Genomic DNA, 23,081 nt, shown 5'->3' with positions numbered 1-23,081 from the left:
ACGAGGCCAATACCCAAAAAGGAGCAAACACATACACACGTACCAGAACCAGCACGACACAGAGAAGTGTGTGTGAGAGACGACACTTGCTGGAATATAATTACAACTAACTGAGGTTCTGAATCTTTTTGTTATTATTGTTTGGATCCACCAATATATCTTCCGAGTACAATTGCCATTTAATGTCACTTTAGTTACATCACAAGATGTCAGAACTCATAAGTTCACTGTATTTATATTCACCACTACGTGAAAAGAAAATATATGTTTAACCCTATTGTCATACAATTGGTACTTCAGTTTCCTTCCCCCTCAAAACTTACTTAAGTAAACGTATCTAATAATATTTGGGCTGGTAAGCCCATATTTTAACCCAGCCTCTTGGGCTTTTCGGCCTCTCGGAGTGTATTTGAAACGGCGGCAAAATTCTTTTTTTTTTTCGTAATTATTATTTTACAGCAAAATCATTTCAATTCAATTTACCATTAAAAATTTCAAGACACAAAAAAAATAGAAATTACACTTTGGGGGTTTAGGGTTTTATCTTTGTGGGGGAAAAAAAAGGAAAAACGCAAAGGAGACAAAAAAGAAAAAAGAAAAAAAATTTCGAAGCAGAAGAAAAACGAAACAAACCTCCATGGCGCTTCTTCAGAGAGCTTCTTATCTTCGTCTCTATTTGCGGCTCATGGCTTCTCGTCCTCGTCTCTTCTCTACCTCCATCTCTCCTTCTCTTCATCGCCACTGCTCTTCTCTCTCCTCGCCTTCACTTTCCTCCCCAATCCCCAGGTTTTTCGCTCCCGCTCTTTCTCCTTTTTCGTTTTTATGTCAGGGCTACTCGTAAATCGCCGAGACTATAAGTAATCAGCTTCGTATTCCTAGTTCATTACTTTTGTTTTGAGTTACTGAATTTGCCAAGCTCTCTAATTTCATGTAAAGTTTCCGAGAAAATGGCCTAGAAATTGGAAATCTAATACTTGATATTATCTGGGTTCCGGCCTTTTTCATAAAGTCTGAGACTTTGGACACATATATGCGTTTAGGTTACTTTAAAGCAATTCCCTGAGATTATCTTTATCAGTGACATGCATTCTGTTTTATGCCTGATTCTTTTCCAGAATGCTAAGAGGCAAGTAGGCTTAAAATTCCTCTGTTTGTTGTTTATTTGAATTTTCTTTCACTTTCAGGATTAAGTTTCAGTTAACCAATGCTTTGAGTCAAAGACTGACACAACCAAATGCTGTTACATCGAGGTCCTTGTCTACTGAGGCTACATCTAAGGGTTACAGTTCCGAACAGATTCAGGTCATCCTTTTAATTATCTCTCTCTTTATTTTCTTGTGCAGCTTAATTGTTTTGAACATACATTTTTGTTGCTATAAATGTTGGCCTCTTTTCTACTTAGTTTGAAGTCATGCTTTTGGCTTCAATCTGTATATATACAAATTCTCTATGATCCATTAGGTACTGGAAGGCTTAGACCCTGTCAGAAAACGACCAGGAATGTATATAGGGAGCACCGGACCTCGTGGTTTGCACCATTTGGTAAATGTGTTATCCTTTAAAACGTCTTTTTCAAACTGGCTCTTGACATCTTTTTATCTTTTTCTAATGTTATCTCTTTTTCTTAGGTTTATGAGATACTTGACAATGCAATTGATGAGGCTCAAGCTGGTTACGCCTCAAAGGTTGATGTCATCCTGCATGCAGATGGCTCAGTCAGTGTTATGGACAATGGACGTGGGGTATGTGATTTGTCCCACCTTCTCATGCTACCAAATTTAAACTTGAAAATAAGGATTGTAGTTTTTGCTGTCTGTTGGTGTAAGTGCTGCATTCTATATCATGCAGATTTTGTGCTTGTTTTGTATGCCTTGCTTTTCCTTTCTTACATCTCTACCCACACATGAAGAGCTATTCTCTTTTTTTTTTTTTTTTTTTTTTCCCCCTTTTATTGTCATTGATATATACAGCTTTCTTGCAGATACCCACAGATTTGCATCCTGCGACAAAAAAATCTTCTCTGGAGACTGTGCTTACGGTATTGTTACTTTAAGTAGAACAACTGCTATTACTTGCCATTATCATATTGATCATGCGATTTTATCTGCCGTGCTTGTTATTCGTGCAGGTTCTACATGCAGGTGGCAAGTTTGGTGGCACGAGTAGTGGCTACAGTGTATCTGGTGGACTACATGGTGTTGGTTTATCAGTTGTTAATGCTTTGTCTGAGGTGTGTACTAATCTGTACTCACATTTCTTTTGGGAATAACTTATTATTCTATTTACCGCCGTAATTTGTGAAACCAGTTTGGGATTGTTACGAGGAAAACTAACTTCCTTGACCTCTTGGTTTGCAGGCCTTGGAGGTTACAGTTTGGAGAGATGGGATGGAGCATAAGCAAAAATATTCTCGTGGAAAGCCCATAACTACACTTACATGCCGTGTCCTCCCGCTAGAGTCAACGACTAAAGGGACGAGCATCAGGTTTTGGCCCGACAAAGAAGGTTTTACCTATTTTCCACTTGTTACTACCTTACATTCGCCATAACTGGTTTGATGATTAAATTTTCTTCTTATGGAATAAACTATTTTACAGTATTTACAACGGCAATTGAGTTTGACCATAACACCATTGCTGGAAGAATTAGGGAGCTTGCATTTTTGAATCCAAAGGTGATAATACTTTACTTTAATGGAGCTTGGTCAATCATGACAACTTTTCATTGACATGAGAATTCACTGTGGTTTACTTCATGGAGCATTCCGCTAGCTGCTGTTGTATGATTCTTTTTTCATAACAAATTGATCTATTTTTATGTTTGCAGGTTACCATCTCACTTAAAAAAGAGGATGATGATCTTGAAAAGAACCAATATACTGAATATTATTTTGCTGGAGGATTAAATGAATATGTTAGCTGGCTAAATACTGATAAGGTGAGATTCTACACATCAAAATCACGTTTGGTGTAATGAACTTCTGAAGCATATCAAATTCTTTGTTTAAGTAAGCTAAGATGACTAGAATTTTGTCAAGGTTATGTGAAACAATATGCGATGCATCTGCTGTGGTTTCAATGAATGTCTTCTCTGCTAACTTAAGCGAGCAAGATTGTTGAGTACCACTCTTATATTTGTTGATTACTATCAAGGGATCTTACCAAAAATGGACTATTATGAACTTAATTTATACAGAAGTGAACTCGTAGCATTATTTTTCCATATATCATAAATTGCTATACTACTATCTTATTCCTACCTTTACATAAAAAGATTAGCTGACACTTCTTTTGTTTAGAATCCCATTCATGACGTGCTGGGTTTCAGGAAAGAGATAAATGGTGCCACTGTGGACGTTGCCCTTCAATGGTATGTTGTTTTTTTACTAATTACATGATTATCCAACTCGTACTCTGTACAGGGTAATCTGTCTGCATGTATTGTGGTTTTACTCTTACCTGTAAATTGGATCATAAGTGGTAATACTTTGTTCATGTTATTCACAACATGCTGTGGTTTGTTCTACCCATGAAAACACATATTTTATATGACTATTTTAGATTGATATATGCTTATAGGCTTGGGACATTTTTGTACCAGGTGTTCAGATGCATATTCAGACACAATGCTAGGATATGCCAATAGCATTCGCACTATTGATGGTGGAACACACATCGAAGGTGTGAAAGCTTCATTAACCAGGACTCTTAATATCCTTGCAAAAAAGTCAAAGGCTGTAAAGGTACGAGATTTTTAACCAGCTTAGCTTATGTGCCTAAATTTATCTTCATTTTAAAAAAGTTTCGACCCTTTAATCCATCATCTTTTATCCTCTCATTTTTTATGAAAATCTCATGGGCTTTTCCAAGTACTGGTTTACCGATCATAGCTTGGTTGAAAGAGCCCTCTTAGATGTAGGTAGAAAACTATATTGTCTATTTGCGAACTGGGCTGAATTTTAACACCTGTACATATACAGTGTACACTACAGGCTCCGCTGTTATACATTCTTAGTTCCTACCTGCTTTGACATATACAATGAACAATGTACTTCCTTAACTTTTTTTTTTAGTATGTTTAAAAAAAATTATTTTTGTTGGCTGTGGTTTCAGGAGAAGGATATTAGTTTAAGTGGGGAACATGTTAGAGAGGGATTGACCTGTATCGTCTCAGTCAAGGTTCCTAATCCTGAGTTTGAAGGTCAAACAAAGGTACGTGAACCCATAATAATTGCCTCTTTCTTGATGATCTCTGGTCAGCATGAAGATTCTTTTTCTGTCTCATTTTTTAAAATTTACCCAAGTAATATAAGTTGTCTCCTAATCCTCCTTTGTCCATTCCCCTTACAGACAAGATTAGGGAATCCAGAGGTGAGGAAAATTGTTGACCAATCAGTTCAGGAGTATCTCACGGAGTTTTTGGAATTGCATCCAGATGTACTTGACAGCATTGTTTCCAAATCCCTTAATGCTTACAAGGTATGCTTTTGATGCACATAAGTACATAACAATACTTCTGCTTCGTCATCTACAAGCATGCACCAAATGTATGTTTTAATCCACAAGGACGTTGACAGCAGTCTGTAATTAGCTAGATTTATTTGATTTAGCATATTGCTTTCTACGTCCTTCATGTTATTTATCCCCTGCTATGTTTAATATAAATGTATTAGTTGCTATCTTTTAACCAAATTATTATGAAAATCTGCCTCACCATCTTTTCTCTCTACAGGCTGCTTTGGCTGCCAAAAGGGCAAGGGAGCTGGTCAGGTCGAAGAGCGTTTTGAAGTCATCATCACTTCCTGGGAAACTGGCTGATTGCTCATCTACAGATCCTGAAGAATCTGGTATGTATTGGCCAGCATAAAAATGTCGTTTATCTTATTGATTAAAGCTAAACATGACAGAAAGTATCTGATCATCTTATATTTCAAGTGAGAAAAATATTTGTATGCTTTAATTAGTTGCTACAATAATTATGAAAGACCCATGCTAATTCGGTCAAGTAGTGACATCCCTTTTGCAATCTCTTCAGAGATTTTTATAGTCGAAGGAGATTCTGCTGGTGGCAGTGCGAAACAGGGCCGTGACAGACGTTTTCAGGTAATCATATCTACCTCTATTGCATCGTGTCACTATCCGATAAGAAAGATGGTTATGGGTTTTGATTGTTGATCCATCCTTAAGAGATCCTACATTTGATTTCCAATTTCCAAAAAAAAATAGTAGGACTAGACTAATCAATGCTAGGAGTTTTCTCTAAACCATTCAAAGACATTGTATCTTCTGTGAAATTGGAGAATTTGTACAGCTTGAAAGGCAATTCTTCCTTTGAAAGATAATGTAACAGGTTTTGGATTTTGTAGGCAATTCTTCCTTTGAGAGGTAAAATTTTGAACATTGAAAGAAAGGATGAAGCAGCCATGTATAAGAATGAAGAAATTCAAAATCTAATTCTTGGCCTTGGCCTTGGTGTGAAGGTGATACCTCCCTTTTGGCCTTTTCCCATCTCTTGTTTCTCCTTTTCTCTACATTTTTGAGGTATGGAAAACTCAATACAATAAATAACTGGTTTCAGGGAGAAGAATTTAAGAAAGAAAATTTACGGTACCATAAGATAATCATCTTAACAGATGCCGATGTTGATGGTGCTCATATACGGACACTTCTGTTGACCTTTTTCTTCAGATATCAGGTATTAGTTTAGGATTTTTTTAAATGTCCCCTAAATAGATTGCAGCGTTTATTTCATTGTACATTTGACTTAGTATATCTTTTTTGCAGAGAGCCTTGTTCGACGCGGGTTGCATTTATGTCGGCGTTCCACCTCTATTCAAGGTAGATTTTAGATTTTATGATCTTCAGACCTTGGGTGCTTCAGATTTAGGAATGTCTAACAAAAACTGTTTTACTATGAAAATGATCAGGTTGAAAGGGGGAAACATGCTCAATATTGCTATGATGACGCAGACCTTAAAAAGATAACTGCCAACTTTCCTGCAAACGCGTCCTATAACATTCAAAGGTTCAAAGGTAAATATTTTAACAAAAATATGAGCTTTGCGATCTACATTGTCTGGCTTCTCACATAATATGAGTATATCAGAGGCACTTGTAGTACTTGTTTGGGATCCAATCATACACAAAATTCGAAAAAGTGAATCTGGCTTACTTTCTCATGGTTAAGAACTAGGTAGACTGCGTCTTTACAGAACCGAAACTAGAGTTTACTTCCTGATTCTGTTCACCCCTTATATATTCTAGTGTCCAATACCAGAAAGTATATCAAGAGGAACATGGTAAACTTAGCAAACGTGCACTGTTTCGTTTTCTGATATTGCAGGTTTGGGAGAGATGATGCCTGAGCAGCTTTGGGAAACAACAATGAATCCAGAAACAAGGATATTGAAGCAACTAGTTGTTGAGGATATAGCAGAAGCAAACATGACATTTTCATCACTTATGGGTGCTCGGGTAAGTCTGCAGATTGCCAACTTCATTGATTTTTTCTTAAAGGGTAGACATTCTCAAGATTAAATGCAATTTGATTGATCTTCTACCGGTTTTAAATTTAAGGTCGATGTCCGGAAAGAACTCATAAAAAATGCAGCAACAAGGATCAATCTGCAGCGTCTTGACATATAACTGGAAACCACTTGAGATTGGTCGCTAAATATTTCTTCATAAGGAACACTAGATTGTATTTGGTCGGAGAGTCATTAGATTATATTGGTCAGTGAGAGACTAAGAGGCCAATATCATGCATGTTTTGGTTCCTCCACTGGCCTAGCAAAAGTAATCACTGTTACAATTGTGGCTATCTTCTCGGTTCAAAAGTTTAAATGGTATTTCAAAATGCATTATCTGGTAAGCGTTCTCTGTTGTAACGTTTTTTTTTTTTTTTTTTCCTATTTTGTCTTAAAATTTAACCAAATTTTTAATTTGTATCCCAGAAGAGAAAAGCTTATTATTACTGAAGACCCTTAAATCGAGATCTTGTAAATGATCGATTACTACAAAATACGTGACAGGAACTGATCCACAAGAACTTCGACTTAAAAAAAATAACAATCACACAGAAACAACAGATATAGAGATAGAATATGTATGATAGATCTCGCGATCGATAGAGGTAAGATATGAGTGTATAGATGATGAGGAAGGTTCTCTAGACCTTGGCGTCTCCATCAAATCCACGTTGAAGAAATCCAACGGATGAGAGATGTGAAACATCACTCCACGAATCGATGGACCACTTCTGGTCACGGAGGTGAACAACATTCACTGACGCATTTAGGAGTTTTCCGGCAGAGGAAGCTTGCGTAATGCTCAAGTAGATTGCCCTCAACACTCCTCCATGAGTCACCACTATCACTCTCTCTCCTTCAATCCCACACCATGCAACGTTATTATTTTTTTTACAATTTCATAACGTATGTGTTATCAGCCAATATCGAATTGAATGTGTAGATGTATACCTTTGTGCTTCTTTGCAATTTGCTCAAGAGCATTCATGGATCTCTCACAAAGCTGGTCGAAGCTCTCTCCTCCTCCCTTTGGATTATATGAATCACAGATTAATTTATATAGTAACATAAATGAATAATAGATAGTCGTAATATATGGATTATTAATCAAATCTTACAGGAATCTCGAGGTCATTCTGAGAGGAGAAAAAAGCAGAGTAGGCTTCAGGTTCTTTCTCAGCTCCTTCTGTCCAATACAGCCCTAGGAGACTACCCACGTGCCTCTCCTTCAAATCAGGCACTTCAGTCACCTGTTTACCATTACATATCATGATTTTTCTGCTTGCTTGGTATTATATAGATAAGAGAGAGAGAGAGAGATGTTGTTTGTACTTTTACACACCTCTGAACAAAAACAAGTTTTGGCGATCATTAGAGCAGTGTCTTTGGCTCTTTTGAGGTCTGATGAATACACAGCTACGGGTCTCGCCTCTTTTCCCAATCTCTCAGCGATCTAATATTATTTGCATGAGTTAGTTACACGTATTTAATAGAATATATATAGGTAAAAAGAAAAGGCATGAAAATGAATTAGATCTTAACTGCAACAGCCTGCTTTTGTCCAACCTCGTTAAGCTCTGATTCAATTTGTCCCTGCATTTGGCAAACAATTTCAAGTAAATATGTTGTGTATATTTATACTATGTTTGTGTTTTGGATATAGAAAGATAGAAACCTGGATTCTTCCGGCAGCATTCCAAGTGGTTTCTCCATGGCGAACAAGAACAATCTCAGTCACTTCACTTTCAACTTTGACATCCTCACTCCATTTGAACTCCTGCTCTGCATTGATCCTACATTTATATATATATATAAAATTCGTTATTAATCACAGTATATATGATCTATCTATCATTAAACATATATAGGTAAGTAGAACAATAGATGTATTTGTATATATGTATTCTGAATCTCTCATCGAGTATTCATGATCCAAAACGTTAAAAAAAAAATGTATTGGTTATGGAGAAACTAGAATCTAAAACAATTATTGTTTTTGGTTGGAATTAATGATGCTAAGACAAAAATTAGTAACAAGAATATAATTTGAACTATAGTGATATATTTTAAGACGTGCAAAATATAAAAATAGCATGCATGATGCTTTGTATGAGGCGTAAAGGTTAGAAATATATGTAATGAATAGGAGAAATTAAAATTGGTGAACGTGTGGTTAATAGAAGAAAATACCATTCATGACCCATTTGTAGATGGAGAAATGAATGTGAAAGAAGATAAAAGGGATGAGAGAATAATAATATGTGATGAGAGAAAGAAGTGTTAGTTGCTATACTTGTGGGAAATATGGATTCTGGGGTTCTGCTTTTATAACCTTTTTTCCTCGACGGAAAAAAAAAAAACTTATTTTTAGCTAATCCCTTTTATAATATATTTGGTGGAAAATAATAAAAGATTGTGGCAGCTCATTGATTGATAATGTTGATCGTATATATATAATGTAATCTTAATTACTAAATTACATATATGATTTGTTCGGAAAAGGGCATTATAAAACCACGTGTTATGTCGATACTTCCAAGTCTCTTGGACATATATATTCCTCAGATCAGATTCTTCATCTTACTGTGGATCTTGGCCAAACAAAATAATTATTATAATAATGAAAACACGTATGGAGTCTCCTAAAAACGTAACTATCCCATGTTCGTCGTATATCATTATTGCTTGTCCAATTTAATCACAGAACCTGATGATGATTTTTAATCATGATTACATTAGTAAAAGAAACTAACGGTAAAAAAAAAATCAAAAATCTCTCTCTCTCTCTCTCTCTCTCTCTCTCTCTCTCTTTTTTTGTTAAAAGAAAGAATCTCTCCAGCTTGACACCTACGTAATATTAAAATAAGCAAATTATATACATGTAGAAATATTTTGTTCTAATAATAATAATGTTATGGATGTTACGACTTACGATCAGTATATTGTTTTTAAAGAACATGTTAAATCAATTAGTTCATTCCAAACTTCAGGTTGTAAAGGACGACATGATATTCATCTCTTTCTAAACATATATATATAATGTAGATTAATGCTTATTTATACTTGTGATACTTTGAATTACCTGTATAAACAAAACAATAATGTACCTAACCTTGATTCAATATGAGATTCATTTCCCCCATTCTACTCTCTCTCTCTCTCTCTCTCTTCTTCTACAATTTTCTCTCTCTAAACCAGTTCTTGATTCAATAATAATAGTATATAAAAGTGAATGATTTACTCGAAAAATCAATAATTTAACATAATTTATGTGAGTGGATACAAAAAAAACAGTGCACATGAGAGAGTTGATGGCAATGCTACACATAAAATTTAAAAATTAAAAAAAAAATCAATAGAAAAGGGAACTTAAAAACAGTTCACATGAGAAAAACGATCGGTGTTAAATTAGTATTACCATTTAGGTATAACTTGTGAATCGGTCGGCAGAGAAGAACGATCGGGTATTAATGATGATTCGGATCTATCAAATCAAACGTAATCAATCAAATTTTGTGGAATCAAAATATATTATAAGAACAAAGTTGCCAGAGAGAGTTTCCAATATTGTATGTGTGGCATTTTCATTATATGTGAGCAGTGCAGCCACGTGGGATAAGACAATTTGCCACCATTGTTGTTTATTACTTTTACTTATATATATTGTTTTATTTGATACCGAATACTCAACTAATTAGACCAATCAATTTTTCAGGATTCCTTTCATTTTCCTCGTTTCTTTTTATTTAACTACCCTTAATATATATAGTAATAATGCTCTCCAATCAATACTTTAAATTAATTAATACAAGAAGACAATTCAGATTCGAAATTATTATGCAACTGAAAGAGATCGCAATCATATTCAATTTGGACTATAACCCCATGTTTTCAAACCTTTTTCATATTAGTTTAGTATTTATAATGCTATTTTTATTATTCAAAAAATATAATGATGATATTTTATCTTAACACCTAATACCAACCAAATCGGTCGAAGAGAAGGGTGTGTGGATCGAGAGTATTTGAGATCTTACGTCGTTGGAGCTTAATTCCTTCGATCATGCTACTTTATGGTTCCTTCTATATCAAAACTGTAAAACTGACGATTGCTTCCTTAGACTACTACCATATATGTCCTCTCGGCATTGGAGACAACTCCCTAGCTAAGCAAATTCTAATATTATCTCCCACTAGCTAACTTGCTTGGCAATGGTCATGTTCATTTTCTTTTTGGCACCATCATTATACGATCTGTTGAAAATCCTCTCCACGTTTCTTTGGTCCCTTCACCTTCAGCCTAGAGAGTGGCTTAACGTACCACAATAGTGTGGACTAGCTAGTACAGTATATATATAGCCAAGTCACCATATTATCCTCCAAATTTGGTTTGCTTACAAGAAAACCTCATTAGCATTTCACTTGAATGTTTAGGCCTGTTTACGTCCGGTACGGTCTAGTAATGCTATTTAATGTTAAACAACCCATTTGTACGTAAGTAATTAACCTCATTAAACAAATGACTTGCGAATCTTGTGACTTGTGCGTTAATTCATCTCGTAGCTTATTAGACAGGGCCACACGGGCTTTGGCCTGCGAGCTTTCAAGCCTATAATAACATCTTTACTCCAGAGCTTTCTTGTTTCTTGCCTACTAGTACTAAATTCATCTCAATTGATCAAAGTTATTTTTTTTTTTAACACCAAATCACTTATTGATTTTAAATCGAGTTGATACAATCAAATATTTATGAGATATCCTTGGTGAGAAATTCATTGATAATGATGCTCTAAGTGTTTTTAGGAGTGAATCTAGCAAGTAAACCCACATACAAATATTATATTTATTAAAACCAATTATACTTACATATGATATATACCATAGTCTATGAAGTCTATTGTTTTTTTTGAAACTAGTGAATAAATTAAAATATTATTAAACAAGACAATATTGTTAGAATATTAATAAAATAATAATATATAAACTTTCTATAAGTGTTGTTAATTTAATTTTTATAATATATAACACCTTGTATGTCAGCAATTGTTAAGAGAAAAAAATATTACTCAACATAATTTTTCGTATGTCAACTTGTGGGCCTTGCATACCAGCCCATAACAAATCAATCTTTTTAGAATATCGTCGGCTGACGTAATAAGAAAAATTCTCTTTTTTTTTTGCGTTGGATCTAGGGTTTTAAAATCTTCGATATAAATATCAAACCCAATGTCTTCTCCACCCCTAAAAGTAGAGAAAACCATTAGAGTGACATAAAGTATACCCTAGCCATCTAAACCTTAGGAATTTGTTCTTAATTCTAGCACAAGATCACAAAGGTATGTTCAAAATCTTAATCTAACTATATTTCTTATGAAATTCTACCACAAAATCAACTAGTTGGTTGTTTCATGTCTTAAAGATTGCTTATGTTACATTGATGTGAGATTTCAAATACTTGTTTCGTGATGATAATTGGTTTGATGTAAGTTCGAATAATTTTTATATAGTTTTTTCGTATGCATACGATAGCTTTTGCATTTCTCTTCCTTAAGATGATTGATTTAAATCTATCGGACAATAATATCATATTAAAGTTCATAAAATTTCTTAACTCTCAAAGCATGTTCATTTTCTTTTAACTTTTTAATCTATCTCGTTGTTTTTGATTTCGATTTATCTACTCTAAAATATCATCGTTTATACATATTTTTGATTCTCAATATCGTTGTTGTTCGAAGCTAAATATTTATATATATATATATATCTATCTATCGTTGTTGATCTTTTACTTTTTCATATCGATATTGTCGTTGATCTTTAACTATCTCAATTACCGCTTTGTTATTTAGTTTTCAATATATCCATAACCTAATGCCATGTCCAAAGTCTTCGAATTTCTCAATTCACAGAGATTGTTATCAATTGGTTATCATAATTTGACAATTTTTTTTAATGATTTTTTTTCCTTTTTGATTTTTTTTCGTTTTCCTTTTTCAATTACTTTTTTTTCCCTAAGGGGTAAAAAAAGTATTAAAAAAGTCAAAAAAAATATTGGGAAAAGATTTGTTTCTTTTGTTGGTAAGTAAAAAAACTGGCAATTAAGCATTATCACAATAACATTAATGGGAATATATAATTATTAATATTTAATTTTTAATTAGATAGACATATAGAATATTCTCTAAGAAGTTACAATTCGAATATTCAATACCCTAGATAGTTACTTATTAGATCTTAACGATATTTTATTGATTTTAACAATATATTAACGAATAATTTTTTACTTTTTATTCACTTTTCTTTTATTCAAAAAATAAATTAATAATTTTTTTTTTAGTTTAGAAAAAATAATGCATAATTTTTTTTTTTTACTTTTATTTTTGTACATAAACTGAAGAGGAGTAACCATATATACCAACGATTCACTATAATGTTGAAATTGTATATTCTTTTAAATTATCTTTTTTTCTTTCTAAAAACCTAATTTTTTTTCAAGTCTATTTATCTTTTGAATTGTAAAGTTTTCTGTTTGTTTTCGGATTGGTTTTATTGGTACTCATATTTTTCGATGTTTCTATATATTTTTCCTCGGAAACATTGGACTCTCTCTATTTTTATTCGCTCATCATGATTCTTAAAATGTAAGGTTTTTTTTTTTTAATAAAAAAATTTCTTATATAAAATCTCTATCTCTGTCGATTTCGAGATTTTCTCGCGTAAATTTCGGATTCGATTAAGGTGACGACGATGAGGAGGACAACCGATAGGGTTGATGTAATTTTATTTTCTCTCTTAATAGTTTAGTCTAAATCTCTATGTTCTGTTCTTTCTTAAAGATCGATTTGATCCATTTTCAAATAAACATTCAATTTTGTGAACACACACTTGTTTGGTTTCTCCCTTTGAACATTTGAATTTGCATATATATAAGTTTGATTGTTGTGGAGGATTGAACAATTCTTTTGTTTTCCAGAAACATGTTTTGATTTACTGTTTCTGTTTGTCACTTGTTTGTTCTTTTGTTACTGAAGCTTTTGTGGATTTGGGATTTGTAGGATTCTTGATTGAGAAATTTGATTTTGGCTTAATGCAAAAATACTAGTAACTTTTTTCTCTGGTTGATGTGTGACCTGGATTATTTGTTGGCTGCATGATCTTTGTTCTTGAAACTAGATTTGCTTTCAGGGTTGTCTTGCATCGCATTTCTTGTCCCAATGTGTGGAGTTTTATCCAATGTAGGGGAATAGGATGGTCTCTAATAGGTTGTGGGTGGTTTTGTTCTATGTTCCTTTTACATACCTTTTTAGTTTTTGCCCTGTCTCAACCCAAATCTACTGCTTCTTCCTGCCAGGAACCAACATCTGTTTCTTAAGTTTCAGCAATGTACTGTGGAACTGTGAAAAGGGTATCACTTCAAGATATTAAACTGGTAAGTTCCGCAAACAAATGGTTATGAGCTTTCTTCTTTCTGCTTATTTTACTAAAGCATACATATTTTGCTTATATTTGTTTGAAATTGTCTGATACTTCAAGAGTAGAAAGAATGGTTTTGTAGGTTCATGATGATTTTTGTAATGGGACAGAGTTTGCCTTTACTAACTGCTCTATACTTTATAGTGTGTGCAGGTTACAGTTTCTCTGGAAATGGAGGATAACGATCCAAATAAAGAATGTTTATATGTTGAAGGCTTAAGTGAATTCGTTAATTGGATAAACGCTGATATGGTGAGAGTTTGCGTCCAGAACTTTTTTTTGTTGTTGTAGGAAGCTTGCCAGGTTTTTACATGTGCCAAATGCAATATCATTAGTTTTCCTTCTCACATAACATCAAATCTGTATTTTGAAAAATATTAACTAACTCAACCTTTTTCAGAAACCACTTCACGATGTGCTGAGCTTCAGAAAAGAGATAAATGGCACCACTGTGGACATTGCATTACAATGGTATGTCCCTTTTTGTACTATTATTGTATGCTGATGTTGTAGTTACTTTTAACAAGATCCTATTGATTTGATCCCACTTTTATTGTCTTGTTGCTGTACTAGGTGCGTAGATGGGTATTCAGCCATAATGCTGGGATATGCCAATAGCATCCGTACCATCGATGGTGGAACACACATAGATGGTGTGAAAGCATCAATAACAAGAACTCTTAACAGAATTATGAAAAAGTCGAATCTTGTTGAGGTATATGACTAGTCAACATCAGTAACCAGTTTTTGTCTATGTGACATTTTGCTATTTCTCTAATTTTGAACATTTTTGCCATCACCAGTTCGCATCTTCACAGATTTAATTGAATTTGAATAGTTTCACATCTGCACCATAGTAGACCTTGTAGTAAAAGTTCTCAGCACCTCCATAATTCTAAAGAAAACAAAATAATTTACAGCTTACATAATGTTACCAGTGCCAGGAAAGCATTTCTGATGTTTTGTACAACTGGTGGTGAGATTTATTGTTGTTGATTTTGTTCAGGACAAGGATATTATTTTGAGTGAGGAGCATCTTATTGAAGGATTAACTTGCATTGTCTCAGTCATTGTTCCAAGACCTGAGTTTGAAGGTCAAACACAAGTACGCAGATCATAGTGATTGTTCATCCTCTTATTTGGCAATGATATCTGTGTAGCAAGCAGTGATACTTTTCCACTTTCTTCGATATTGTCTGCACTAATATTTTGATATTTTGTCTCCTAATATCTGCAAGACGAGACTAGGAAATCAATTTGTCAGGGAAATTGTAGACCAATCAGTCCAGGAGTACTTAACGGAGTATTTCGAATTGCATCCAGATGTCTTCGAGAGCATTATCTCCAAATCCTTTAAAGCTTACAAGGTATGCTGTTGCTATACCTATTGATACTGTTGAATCTTCATTTACTCAATGCATGTGAAGGTATCCGCTGCTTTATTTTTGTTTTTTTTGTTCTACTTGCTGCTTTCTCACTTTTAATTAAAAGACCTGACTCCTCTCTCTCTTTCTAGACTGGTTTGGCTGTCACGAGGGCAAGGGATTTGTATAGATCAGAAAGTGTATCAACATTGTGCACCAATCCGTCCATTCCCGAGAAACTGACCAACTGCTCTTCTGAAACATCGGGTACGTCTTATGATAATAAGTGAAATAAAAGGAGCTCTCTTTGATAAACTTTTAGTACATATAACATGATAACAAACTACATGGTTGGCCGTGTAGTAGGACAAGCCTTGGACTATGCTGTTAACTCAGATAGTCCGTTGTTATTCCCCAGTTAGTGTAAACAATATTCTTACGCCATCTGATCACTATGTCTATGGGCCAGTGCTTTACCTGTGGTGGGCTTGTAGGAAACTCCTCTTGGAGCCTAGTCACCACCACAAAGTATATCCCAGTGGCGAACACGAACCAGTGCCTCTAAAAAAATCTATGAATAAAACGTTAATTTACTCGATAATATAGTGGCTAGAGATTTGATCTCGTACCGTTTGAGTGAGAAGTAGAAAAGGAAGCACGATAGTTTTAATTAAAACTTTTTCCCAATGCCTCCAGAGATTTTTATAGGCAGGGGAGATTCTTCTGGTGGTGCTGCAAATCACGGCTCTGACAGGTGTTTCAAGGTAATGCATTCTTTGACTTTAGTTCCAGCTTATATCTGGGTAGTAAGGCAGCACTATTATGTCCCCAAGCGTATAGATGCTTGAAAAAGCCCTACTTTGGAATTTATTCACTTTATTTTAAGTAGAGTTGGGACAGCTCTCTAGAGTGTCAGAGGAATATGGGACAGAAACAAAAGTTGTTTACCCCTTATGAGCATGCCAATGCGAAAGAGTCCTCTCTTTTGCCAGCCAAAAGACATTATCTCGGTGGCTCTGACGGGTATCTCTATGTCTTGCCAGAACAAAAGGACACGGGAACAGCCTTGGAGTGATGATGCAGTCTCTACAACTCCTGGAGATTCTTCAGAAAATAGTAGCGATTCAAATTTTGAGAAGAGGAGTAAAAAACCGAAGTCTTCTGTCCAATCCTCACATCTCTGTTTTTCGTCAGGACAATCTGCTGGTGATTCAAACCCACCAAACCCTAAAGATGTTAGCAAAAAGACTCCCAAAGATTTAACCCACGGGTCCAAACCAAGACCAGTTATCCCGATCGGTCCGCGGTTCCAAGCTGAAATTCCGGTTTGGATTGCCCCTACCAAGAAGGGTAAATTTTATGGTAGTCCTGGTGATTCCGATACTCTAAGATGGCTTGGAACTGGTGTTTGGCCAACATACAGCCTTAAGAAGACAGTTCACTGCAAAAAAGTCGGCGAAGGAAGATCCGACTATTGTTCTTGTACATCTCCGAGGTCAGTCGATTGCAGAAAACGACACACTAGAGAAGCTCGGGAGCTTTTGAAAAAGGAAATTAACCGTGCTTTCTATACATGGAAATTTGATGAAATGGGTGAAGAAGTTGTGTCAAAGCCGCCGTGGACGGCCAAAGAAGAGCAAAAGTTCGAAGCTCTTGTGAAAAAGAATCCTTTGTCAAGTAGTGAAGGATTCTGGGAATTTGCTTGCAATGCCTTCCCAAGAAGAAGTGCGAAGGATCTCATCAGTTACTACTACAATGTTTTCCTCATCAAACGCATGAGATTGCTTGCTCATTCTTCTACTGCTAATCATATCGATAGCGATGATGACCACTATAACGATTTCTTAGCGGGATGAAGGCCTTGTTGATAATCGTAACCGTTGTGGAGTTTCTCGTCACTATAGGTAACTCTCTGTACCATGGTCTTGATTCCCAGTGATTCAAGAAACTTGTTTCCCTTTGAAGTTTCTTTGTCATAGGATCTTTTAGAAGAGATCCTTGTAGGGCCAAATGTGATTTTGCCATGCTAAATATGTAGCTTATCTTGTTTTCTTCGTGAACCTTCAAAGTTTTTTTATTCACTCACAAATCAGTCCTTCAATATTTCCAATCCAGAAATTTCTATTCTTAGATCTTCCGAGGATTTAGGACTTTGGATTTATTTATATAGGATTCTTTCGCTGATTTGCCCAATTAAACGCGCAATTAAACGTTAAACAATATATTTTTTTCAGCTGTTTTAATTTTATAACTAGACCAAACAAAGCTTGAGTAATTTCCTTTATCTACTAGAGTTTATAACTCTAGTTTTCGTATAGTCTAGTTATAAAAGTAAAACAGCTGAAATTCTTATCTTGTATAACATAAATAGCAGCTACAACATAAATAACCCTTATTAGAGTAGTCAAATTCCGAATTCGCAAGAATTTTCAGAAACTTGGGAAAGTATATAAATTTTCAATTAACTGAAAGTAACAACATTCAAAACGACGATTATCGAGGTTGTAGCAAAGGATTTGAGGTAGGTGCATTGCGGATCGGGGAATGGTGGCGATGCTTTGAGACATAGCGGCATCCAAAATTAGATATATTCAAACCTTATATCTTAAATGATTTTTGAGTTTTAGTAAATTTATATGATTTCGATGAAATTTGTTATAAGTTGTCGTAATCCTAAAATTTCTTACGAAAAATATCAAACAATTTTTTTTGAATATTTTATCAACATCGCGAATGGCACTATAAAAGATTTTACGAACGAAACTCTGACGTAAAAACTCTTCAACTTATATTTTCTGCTTCACAAAAAGAAGTTCAAATGACGTGGCTCACAATGTCGCGAAATTTGGTTGTAATGTTTCTAACTCTAATGTTCTAATTTTTTGGAAACTAAATCTACACAAAAAAAAAAAAAACCGAAAATTACAAGACAGAAATTTTAAAGCCAAACAAAAGAGATCGCAACCGAAACCTAAAAATAGAAGAAAACTAAAAATAAACCGAAGCTAAGCACAAGATCTAAGCCAACAAAACGTTCTCTTCTTCTGAAGTCCTTGCAAATGAGATATATCAAAGCTGTGCACAGCTAACCCATTGATAACAACTGCTTTCTCGTATCACACAGAGAGAAAATTCCCTAAACCAAACTTCATAATCTGGCAAGCTAAGGCCTAAACAAAACCTATTCAAACACTTCAAGATGCGGCGATAACCTAATTTGTTTTTTGTAAACTCTTATAAATGGGCTTTCCAATATTAATTGGGCTAAGCTTTGAACTGGTACAGTGGAAACAAGAATAGCAAAAAGTTAACAACAATGAGCTTCTCTCTTCTGAATCTTCCTATACTATTCTCTTTCTCATGATTATTCCTTATTCCATGACCTTCACTATCATATTAATAGTACTACCATCAACACCATTAATGACACGACCAAACATTTTAAGTGATTTGTGTAAAATAACAACTTTAATGTTATTCAATTGTGGATAATAAGAAATTTAAATGAAATCTAGTGTTATAAAATTAGTGATTTTCCGAAGAGATGTACATTACATAAGTATAATATTTTTGTTTATTATCTGTTGGTGATTGTTTAGGATCCTTCTTTTTAGGCTTTGTAATTTTGTAAAAATATTGGTGTGCTTTATGAATTATTCAGATGAAAAAAAAAAAAAAAAAAATTTAGTGATTTGAAAATTTACTTGGATTCTCAAATCGTGAATGCTAGATACGTGGAAGTAAGTTAAATACAAGGCGGTAAAAGGATGAAGTAAGTAGTGTAGAAGCCAGTATTCGAACCTGGGATCCCACGTTATCCACGTGGCAGATTCTCTTTAGCATATATATATAATCAGTAGTAAGTAAAAGGGGGATATATATAGGTCTAAGGGGTCTGGCCTCGTTCGTCTTTTTCTGTATCGACGGATTTGATTTGCTTTCGGGGTGGTTCCGGTTAGCCTTTTCTCGCTCATCGTTTCTACGATCTGTTTCCTCTATTCTAGATTCTTGCCCCTTCTTTTATTTCATATTTATTGAATATATCTGCGAATATTTATAGCTTTCGATCCGATTAAGCTCCTGCTCTTAACCCCTACATGTTTCGTTTTTCTTGTTTTTTTTTTTTTTTGGGTCTAATGGCTCCAGCTAAGTAAGTGAAGTGAGTATGTTGTTTGGTTAGTGAGACTAGAGAGTTGTTAATTCCTGACACAGAAATTGAGAGATTCTTCTTCTTCTTCTTCTGCTGACAGGAACAAGATCTCTTCCACTATTGTTTCAGCCATGTCAAGTTTATCTGTCAGAAGGGTGTCACCTGAAGACATTCAATTGGTATTATTATTTGTTGCATTTAGAGTCTTATAAAGGATCGGTTTATACTTGGGATCAATGTTGACATGATTCTGGCTGGCCTGTTTGTTTCTTTGCAGGTTCAGAATCTAATTGAACGTTGCCTCCAGCTTTACATGAACCAGAAAGAAGTTGTCGACACTCTACTTGACCAGGCTAAGATCGAACCTGGTTTTACTGAACTTGGTAACCTCTTCACTTTCTTCTGTTTTTTTTTTTCCATACACATTTTTAGTACCTAGTTCGGTGCATAATTCTCTTCCTTCAGTGTTGCGTCTGATTTCTTCAAGTTTAAGACATCGTTAGATATTAATGGTAGGCATATTTTCCTTCTCTGAGTTGACAGTTTGGCTGAAGCTTGAAGAAGAGAACCGAGAATTTTTCAAGGCATATTATCTGAGACTCATGGTAAAGCACCAGATCATTGAATACAACAAGCTCCTTGAGCAGCAGTTTAACCACATGCATCCTACCAGAGGGTCTTCCGTACAAAACAGGATTGCTTCTCATCTTCCATCAAGTAAGTTATCTTTGGAACTTTATGACTCTCATTTCTTACATATATATATATATATATGTGTGTTAATATTTTCTGAATTTGGTATTTTTATGAAAGTTCATTATATTCTACTTTAGTTTCTAGTGAGGATATCAAGGTGCTAAAAATTGTCTTTAGTAAAAGCTTTCTATGTATCCCTTCATATGCAACTTTTTATATCATACATCGAAGCTGCATGAATTTTGCTCTCAAGATTAATCGAGCTTAGTAACACAGAATCATTTTCTCTTAGAATAATTTAGGAGGGCCAAGATTTTTTGTTTGATAGTACTGATAGGCTTCTTTCACAGACTCACGCATCCATCCATTCAAGTTAATGAATCAAAGCATTTCTAAATCTTTATTTATTGTCCTATTAAGTCACAACTATGAGCTGAGTCTAATGACTTTTGACTGTATGTGGGTATTATCAGTTATGTTCTACTGGTTATATACGGCTGGGAAGTAAGGATTTGTGAAAAAAATATCGTGTTGCAACTAATATAGTTATTTTTTCCCAACAGTGAATCAGCAACCATTATGCTTTGAACACAAGGACTCTGATCAGTCCTCTCCTTATCGGTCATATCTCAATGGAGGCTCAGCAATTAACACAAATATACCTTCTTATGTGGACTTTTCAACCAATTCTAGAAGATTTGATCCTCCACATAAATTGCTCTCCTCTCAGGCCACAAATATTCCTTTGATGCAAGGAATGATTAAATCTGAGACAGTATATTCAAACTGTGCTCCGTACATATATGGTGGTGAAGCACGGTCCACAGTTGGAGAGGCCCCCATTGCATCTTTCAGCAACGACTCCAGCAGTCAATCCCTCAATGATCCACTTGTTGATGCAGACGCTTCTACATTTGGGTTCTTAGGTCAAATTCCTCGGAACTTCAGCCTCTCTGATCTGACAACTGATTTTTCCCAGAGTTCAGGTCTCATTTTCATATATGCGCTCCCTTTTTCCTTAAGAATCTAGGATTCATTGTTTATTAACTGTGACTTGCTTGTTTATTACCAGATATTCTGGAGAGATACGATGGATCACCATTCCTATTGAATGATGCTGAAAACTTCCTGGACTCTAGCGAAAAGGTAGATCATCAAGGTGAGCACCTGAAGCTTTGTTATTACTAACTGAAGAAAATTAATGTCGTACTTGTTGTCCCTCTGTTTTTTTATTTCCCTAGTTCAATAGATTTCATTTTGGCTCATCTCAGCTAGTATGCAAAGAGCTAAATCATTCAGGAACTAGAGACACCAGTAAGTCTTGCAGGAAAATAAAAGAGTGAATAGTAAAGTAACCATAAGTGTTTTTTTTTCTTTTTCTTCTTATAGGAGACCACGAGAGATTGGGGACTATATCTGAAGGCTTCAGTTATGAAAACCTACGTAGCAAATAGGTTTGTTACATACGGAGCTTCATCATCATGCTTTTGACCTTTGCAATTTAATCACATGGTCACTGTACATAGAGATATTCTTACGTTTTGAGTGGGGTGTATACTGATATTATTATTCTCAATTGTAGAGTATTTTGGTTTTAGTTATAATTATTTATGGAGCAGTTTGTTTTGATTGGTATAATTGTGTGATATTGGATTTTTGTTTTGGACTTATGTGGCCTAGTCTAAAACTTGTAACACGCATAAAGTATAATGAGCTTTATACCAACAACTCAGAAAATATGATGATCCTTTACATACTATATAATACAATAAGCGTTTTTCAATAAACACACCACATAAATAGTCTAGGAAGCCTAAGATAGGTTCCACAGTCTCTCTCTCTCTCTCTCAGGTAATAATATTAGATAAGGAAAACCATTCTTAGATATAGAAGAGGGAAGAAGCTTCACACACTGTAGTGTTCCTTCTTTTAAACTTAGAAACACATTTCACAAATCCAGCAGCAGCATAGTGCAAAGAGACTGCATAGGAAGAGACAAAAAAATAACAGTTTTGCTTATTAAGCTAGTTTTGGTTGTTACTTGTTAGCAACAGATAACGATTTTGTTAGCCTTACCATCCTTCAATGAAACCTCTGTCTCCTTTCTGCTTTGTCTCGAAAAACCGTGGATTGTTCTTCTTTTTGTCTTGTCCAGGTTGTTCAGAGACTTGTTCTGCAGCTGGATAAACTGTCAAGAAATGTAAGTACTGTAATATGCATGAATCATTATTGGATAACCAAGGAAAAATCTAACCTTGCGGAGGATTTTGATCTCTCATGTCCTTCATCTTCTCTTAAATGTGTGCTAACACGACAGACGAAGCTCCTCTGTTTTCTGTTGCCTCGTTCACTTTGCAAGTGGAAACACACCAAAATGGGATTGTGATTAGAAATATGATTCTTGGTTAGTTTAGTGAGGATGCTTCTCCTTATATAACCTCCGATCTTTAAGCTATTAATTAAAATGGTGGCGCACTGTCAGATGGAATATATTCTTCTCAAGTTTTTCTCTGACTTTCACAGCTTATTCGTTTTGTATCTTTATACCTTCCTTCATGAACGGGCTACTGCAAAAACTAAAAGGTTCCATTTCCATGTGTGTTTTATATGTGAAAAGGATACTTTCACTTGCCTTTTTGAGGTTCTTTGTAATTGCTTTCACACTTGTTTGCTTCTTCTTAACTTGTCCCGTCTTGTTGGAGAATTTAGCAAAAAAAAAAAAAAAGATTGAAACCAGCTAAGTATAAACACCTATTTTTATGATGTTAAGAGTTATAGTTATCCTTTCTTTAATTTTGAATTGGAATCCTACTTTTCAGAAAAAAATCTTATCAACTTGTAATCCAATCACCACAACGGGGTTAAAAGCAGA

At 34.7% G+C, this 23,081-nt stretch overlaps 5 protein-coding genes across 15 annotated transcripts; 3 read left to right on the top strand and 2 right to left on the bottom strand.

The window, feature by feature from the left end:
* Nucleotides 1–560: 560 nt before the first annotated feature.
* Nucleotides 561–6,870, top strand: LOC17884001 (DNA gyrase subunit B, mitochondrial). Its single transcript, XM_006287068.2, has 21 exons — nucleotides 561–786; nucleotides 1,185–1,302; nucleotides 1,462–1,542; nucleotides 1,629–1,742; nucleotides 1,982–2,038; nucleotides 2,129–2,230; nucleotides 2,358–2,505; nucleotides 2,598–2,674; nucleotides 2,827–2,937; nucleotides 3,299–3,369; nucleotides 3,601–3,742; nucleotides 4,113–4,211; nucleotides 4,350–4,478; nucleotides 4,732–4,846; nucleotides 5,035–5,102; nucleotides 5,366–5,479; nucleotides 5,578–5,694; nucleotides 5,784–5,837; nucleotides 5,927–6,032; nucleotides 6,343–6,473; nucleotides 6,576–6,870. Exons 1-21 carry the CDS (start codon nucleotides 638–640, stop codon nucleotides 6,642–6,644), a joined length of 2,172 nt encoding a protein of 723 aa, XP_006287130.2. The 5' UTR covers nucleotides 561–637; the 3' UTR covers nucleotides 6,645–6,870.
* A 62-nt stretch (nucleotides 6,871–6,932) lies between these two features.
* Nucleotides 6,933–8,809, bottom strand: LOC17882485 (metal-independent phosphoserine phosphatase). The gene is made up of 7 exons (XM_006289159.2): nucleotides 8,717–8,809; nucleotides 8,202–8,319; nucleotides 8,069–8,119; nucleotides 7,869–7,979; nucleotides 7,645–7,776; nucleotides 7,478–7,553; nucleotides 6,933–7,382 (listed from the first exon to the last, which is right to left on the bottom strand). The coding sequence occupies exons 1-7, from the start codon at nucleotides 8,728–8,730 to the stop codon at nucleotides 7,168–7,170; spliced, it is 717 nt and encodes a 238-aa protein (XP_006289221.1). The 5' UTR covers nucleotides 8,731–8,809; the 3' UTR covers nucleotides 6,933–7,167.
* Nucleotides 8,810–11,814: 3,005 nt separating this feature from the next.
* LOC17882968 (AT-rich interactive domain-containing protein 1) lies at nucleotides 11,815–19,679 on the top strand. 7 transcript variants are annotated; one of them, XM_023780228.1, is made up of 11 exons: nucleotides 13,370–13,788; nucleotides 13,878–13,955; nucleotides 14,144–14,251; nucleotides 14,400–14,470; nucleotides 14,573–14,714; nucleotides 15,006–15,104; nucleotides 15,238–15,366; nucleotides 15,516–15,630; nucleotides 16,060–16,127; nucleotides 16,407–17,267; nucleotides 19,614–19,679. In XM_023780228.1, exons 2-10 carry the CDS (start codon nucleotides 13,908–13,910, stop codon nucleotides 17,217–17,219), a joined length of 1,593 nt encoding a protein of 530 aa, XP_023635996.1. In that variant the 5' UTR covers nucleotides 13,370–13,788; nucleotides 13,878–13,907; the 3' UTR covers nucleotides 17,220–17,267; nucleotides 19,614–19,679. The 7 variants fall into 7 exon arrangements, with proteins under 7 accessions (XP_023635995.1, XP_023635994.1, XP_023635992.1 ...); XM_023780227.1 differs by lacking the exons at nucleotides 13,370–13,788; nucleotides 19,614–19,679 and adding an exon at nucleotides 11,815–11,862 and having other exon boundaries at nucleotides 16,407–17,464; XM_023780226.1 differs by lacking the exons at nucleotides 13,370–13,788; nucleotides 19,614–19,679 and adding an exon at nucleotides 13,129–13,167 and having other exon boundaries at nucleotides 16,407–17,464.
* On the top strand, nucleotides 15,563–21,838 carry LOC17882699. 4 transcript variants are annotated; one of them, XM_023780230.1, is made up of 8 exons: nucleotides 19,257–19,317; nucleotides 19,510–19,522; nucleotides 19,614–19,692; nucleotides 19,791–19,896; nucleotides 20,057–20,230; nucleotides 20,773–21,195; nucleotides 21,282–21,368; nucleotides 21,599–21,838. In XM_023780230.1, the coding sequence occupies exons 3-8, from the start codon at nucleotides 19,645–19,647 to the stop codon at nucleotides 21,661–21,663; spliced, it is 903 nt and encodes a 300-aa protein (XP_023635998.1). In that variant the 5' UTR covers nucleotides 19,257–19,317; nucleotides 19,510–19,522; nucleotides 19,614–19,644; the 3' UTR covers nucleotides 21,664–21,838. The 4 variants fall into 4 exon arrangements, with proteins under 4 accessions (XP_023635999.1, XP_023636000.1, XP_006288158.2 ...); XM_023780231.1 differs by lacking the exons at nucleotides 19,257–19,317; nucleotides 19,510–19,522 and adding an exon at nucleotides 15,563–15,630; XM_023780232.1 differs by lacking the exons at nucleotides 19,257–19,317; nucleotides 19,510–19,522 and adding an exon at nucleotides 17,195–17,267.
* Nucleotides 21,839–21,911: 73 nt separating this feature from the next.
* LOC111829939 (cysteine-rich and transmembrane domain-containing protein WIH1) lies at nucleotides 21,912–22,903 on the bottom strand. 2 transcript variants are annotated; one of them, XM_023780233.1, is made up of 3 exons: nucleotides 22,464–22,878; nucleotides 22,286–22,397; nucleotides 21,912–22,190 (listed from the first exon to the last, which is right to left on the bottom strand). In XM_023780233.1, the coding sequence occupies exons 1-3, from the start codon at nucleotides 22,495–22,497 to the stop codon at nucleotides 22,145–22,147; spliced, it is 192 nt and encodes a 63-aa protein (XP_023636001.1). In that variant the 5' UTR covers nucleotides 22,498–22,878; the 3' UTR covers nucleotides 21,912–22,144. The 2 variants fall into 2 exon arrangements, with proteins under 2 accessions (XP_023636001.1, XP_023636002.1); XM_023780234.1 differs by lacking the exon at nucleotides 21,912–22,190 and having other exon boundaries at nucleotides 22,282–22,388; nucleotides 22,464–22,903.
* Nucleotides 22,904–23,081: the final 178 nt, after the last annotated feature.

The sequence above is a fragment of the Capsella rubella genome, unplaced genomic scaffold (genome assembly GCF_000375325.1).
Source record: "Capsella rubella cultivar Monte Gargano unplaced genomic scaffold, Caprub1_0 scaffold_6, whole genome shotgun sequence".
Classification (NCBI taxonomy): Eukaryota; Viridiplantae; Streptophyta; class Magnoliopsida; order Brassicales; family Brassicaceae; genus Capsella; species Capsella rubella.
The sequence above is the reverse complement of the archived record's forward strand: the minus strand, read 5'-3'. Positions and strand labels throughout refer to the sequence as shown.

Coding starts and splice junctions, on each gene's coding strand:
- LOC111829939 (XM_023780233.1), bottom strand. CDS start 22,497: ATGAAGGACATGAGAGATCAAAATCCTCCGCAAG. Junction 22,398..22,463: donor AGATCAAAATCCTCCGCAAG/GTTAGATTTTTC, acceptor ATTTCTTGACAG/TTTATCCAGCTGCAGAACAA. Junction 22,191..22,285: donor AGAGGTTTCATTGAAGGATG/GTAAGGCTAACA, acceptor CTTCCTATGCAG/TCTCTTTGCACTATGCTGCT.
- LOC17884001 (XM_006287068.2), top strand. CDS start 638: ATGGCGCTTCTTCAGAGAGCTTCTTATCTTCGTCTCTATTTGCGGCTC. Junction 2,039..2,128: donor CTCTGGAGACTGTGCTTACG/GTATTGTTACTT, acceptor TTATTCGTGCAG/GTTCTACATGCAGGTGGCAA. Junction 5,103..5,365: donor GCCGTGACAGACGTTTTCAG/GTAATCATATCT, acceptor TGGATTTTGTAG/GCAATTCTTCCTTTGAGAGG.
- LOC17882699 (XM_023780231.1), top strand. CDS start 19,645: ATGTCAAGTTTATCTGTCAGAAGGGTGTCACCTGAAGACATTCAATTG. Junction 19,897..20,056: donor ACCTGGTTTTACTGAACTTG/GTAACCTCTTCA, acceptor CTGAGTTGACAG/TTTGGCTGAAGCTTGAAGAA. Junction 20,231..20,772: donor TGCTTCTCATCTTCCATCAA/GTAAGTTATCTT, acceptor TTTTCCCAACAG/TGAATCAGCAACCATTATGC.
- LOC17882485 (XM_006289159.2), bottom strand. Junction 8,120..8,201: donor ATGCTGCCGGAAGAATCCAG/GTTTCTATCTTT, acceptor TGCCAAATGCAG/GGACAAATTGAATCAGAGCT. Junction 7,777..7,868: donor AAACTTGTTTTTGTTCAGAG/GTGTGTAAAAGT, acceptor AATGGTAAACAG/GTGACTGAAGTGCCTGATTT.
- LOC17882968 (XM_023780228.1), top strand. CDS start 13,908: ATGTACTGTGGAACTGTGAAAAGGGTATCACTTCAAGATATTAAACTG. Junction 14,252..14,399: donor ATTGGATAAACGCTGATATG/GTGAGAGTTTGC, acceptor AACCTTTTTCAG/AAACCACTTCACGATGTGCT. Junction 15,631..16,059: donor CTGCTCTTCTGAAACATCGG/GTACGTCTTATG, acceptor CAATGCCTCCAG/AGATTTTTATAGGCAGGGGA.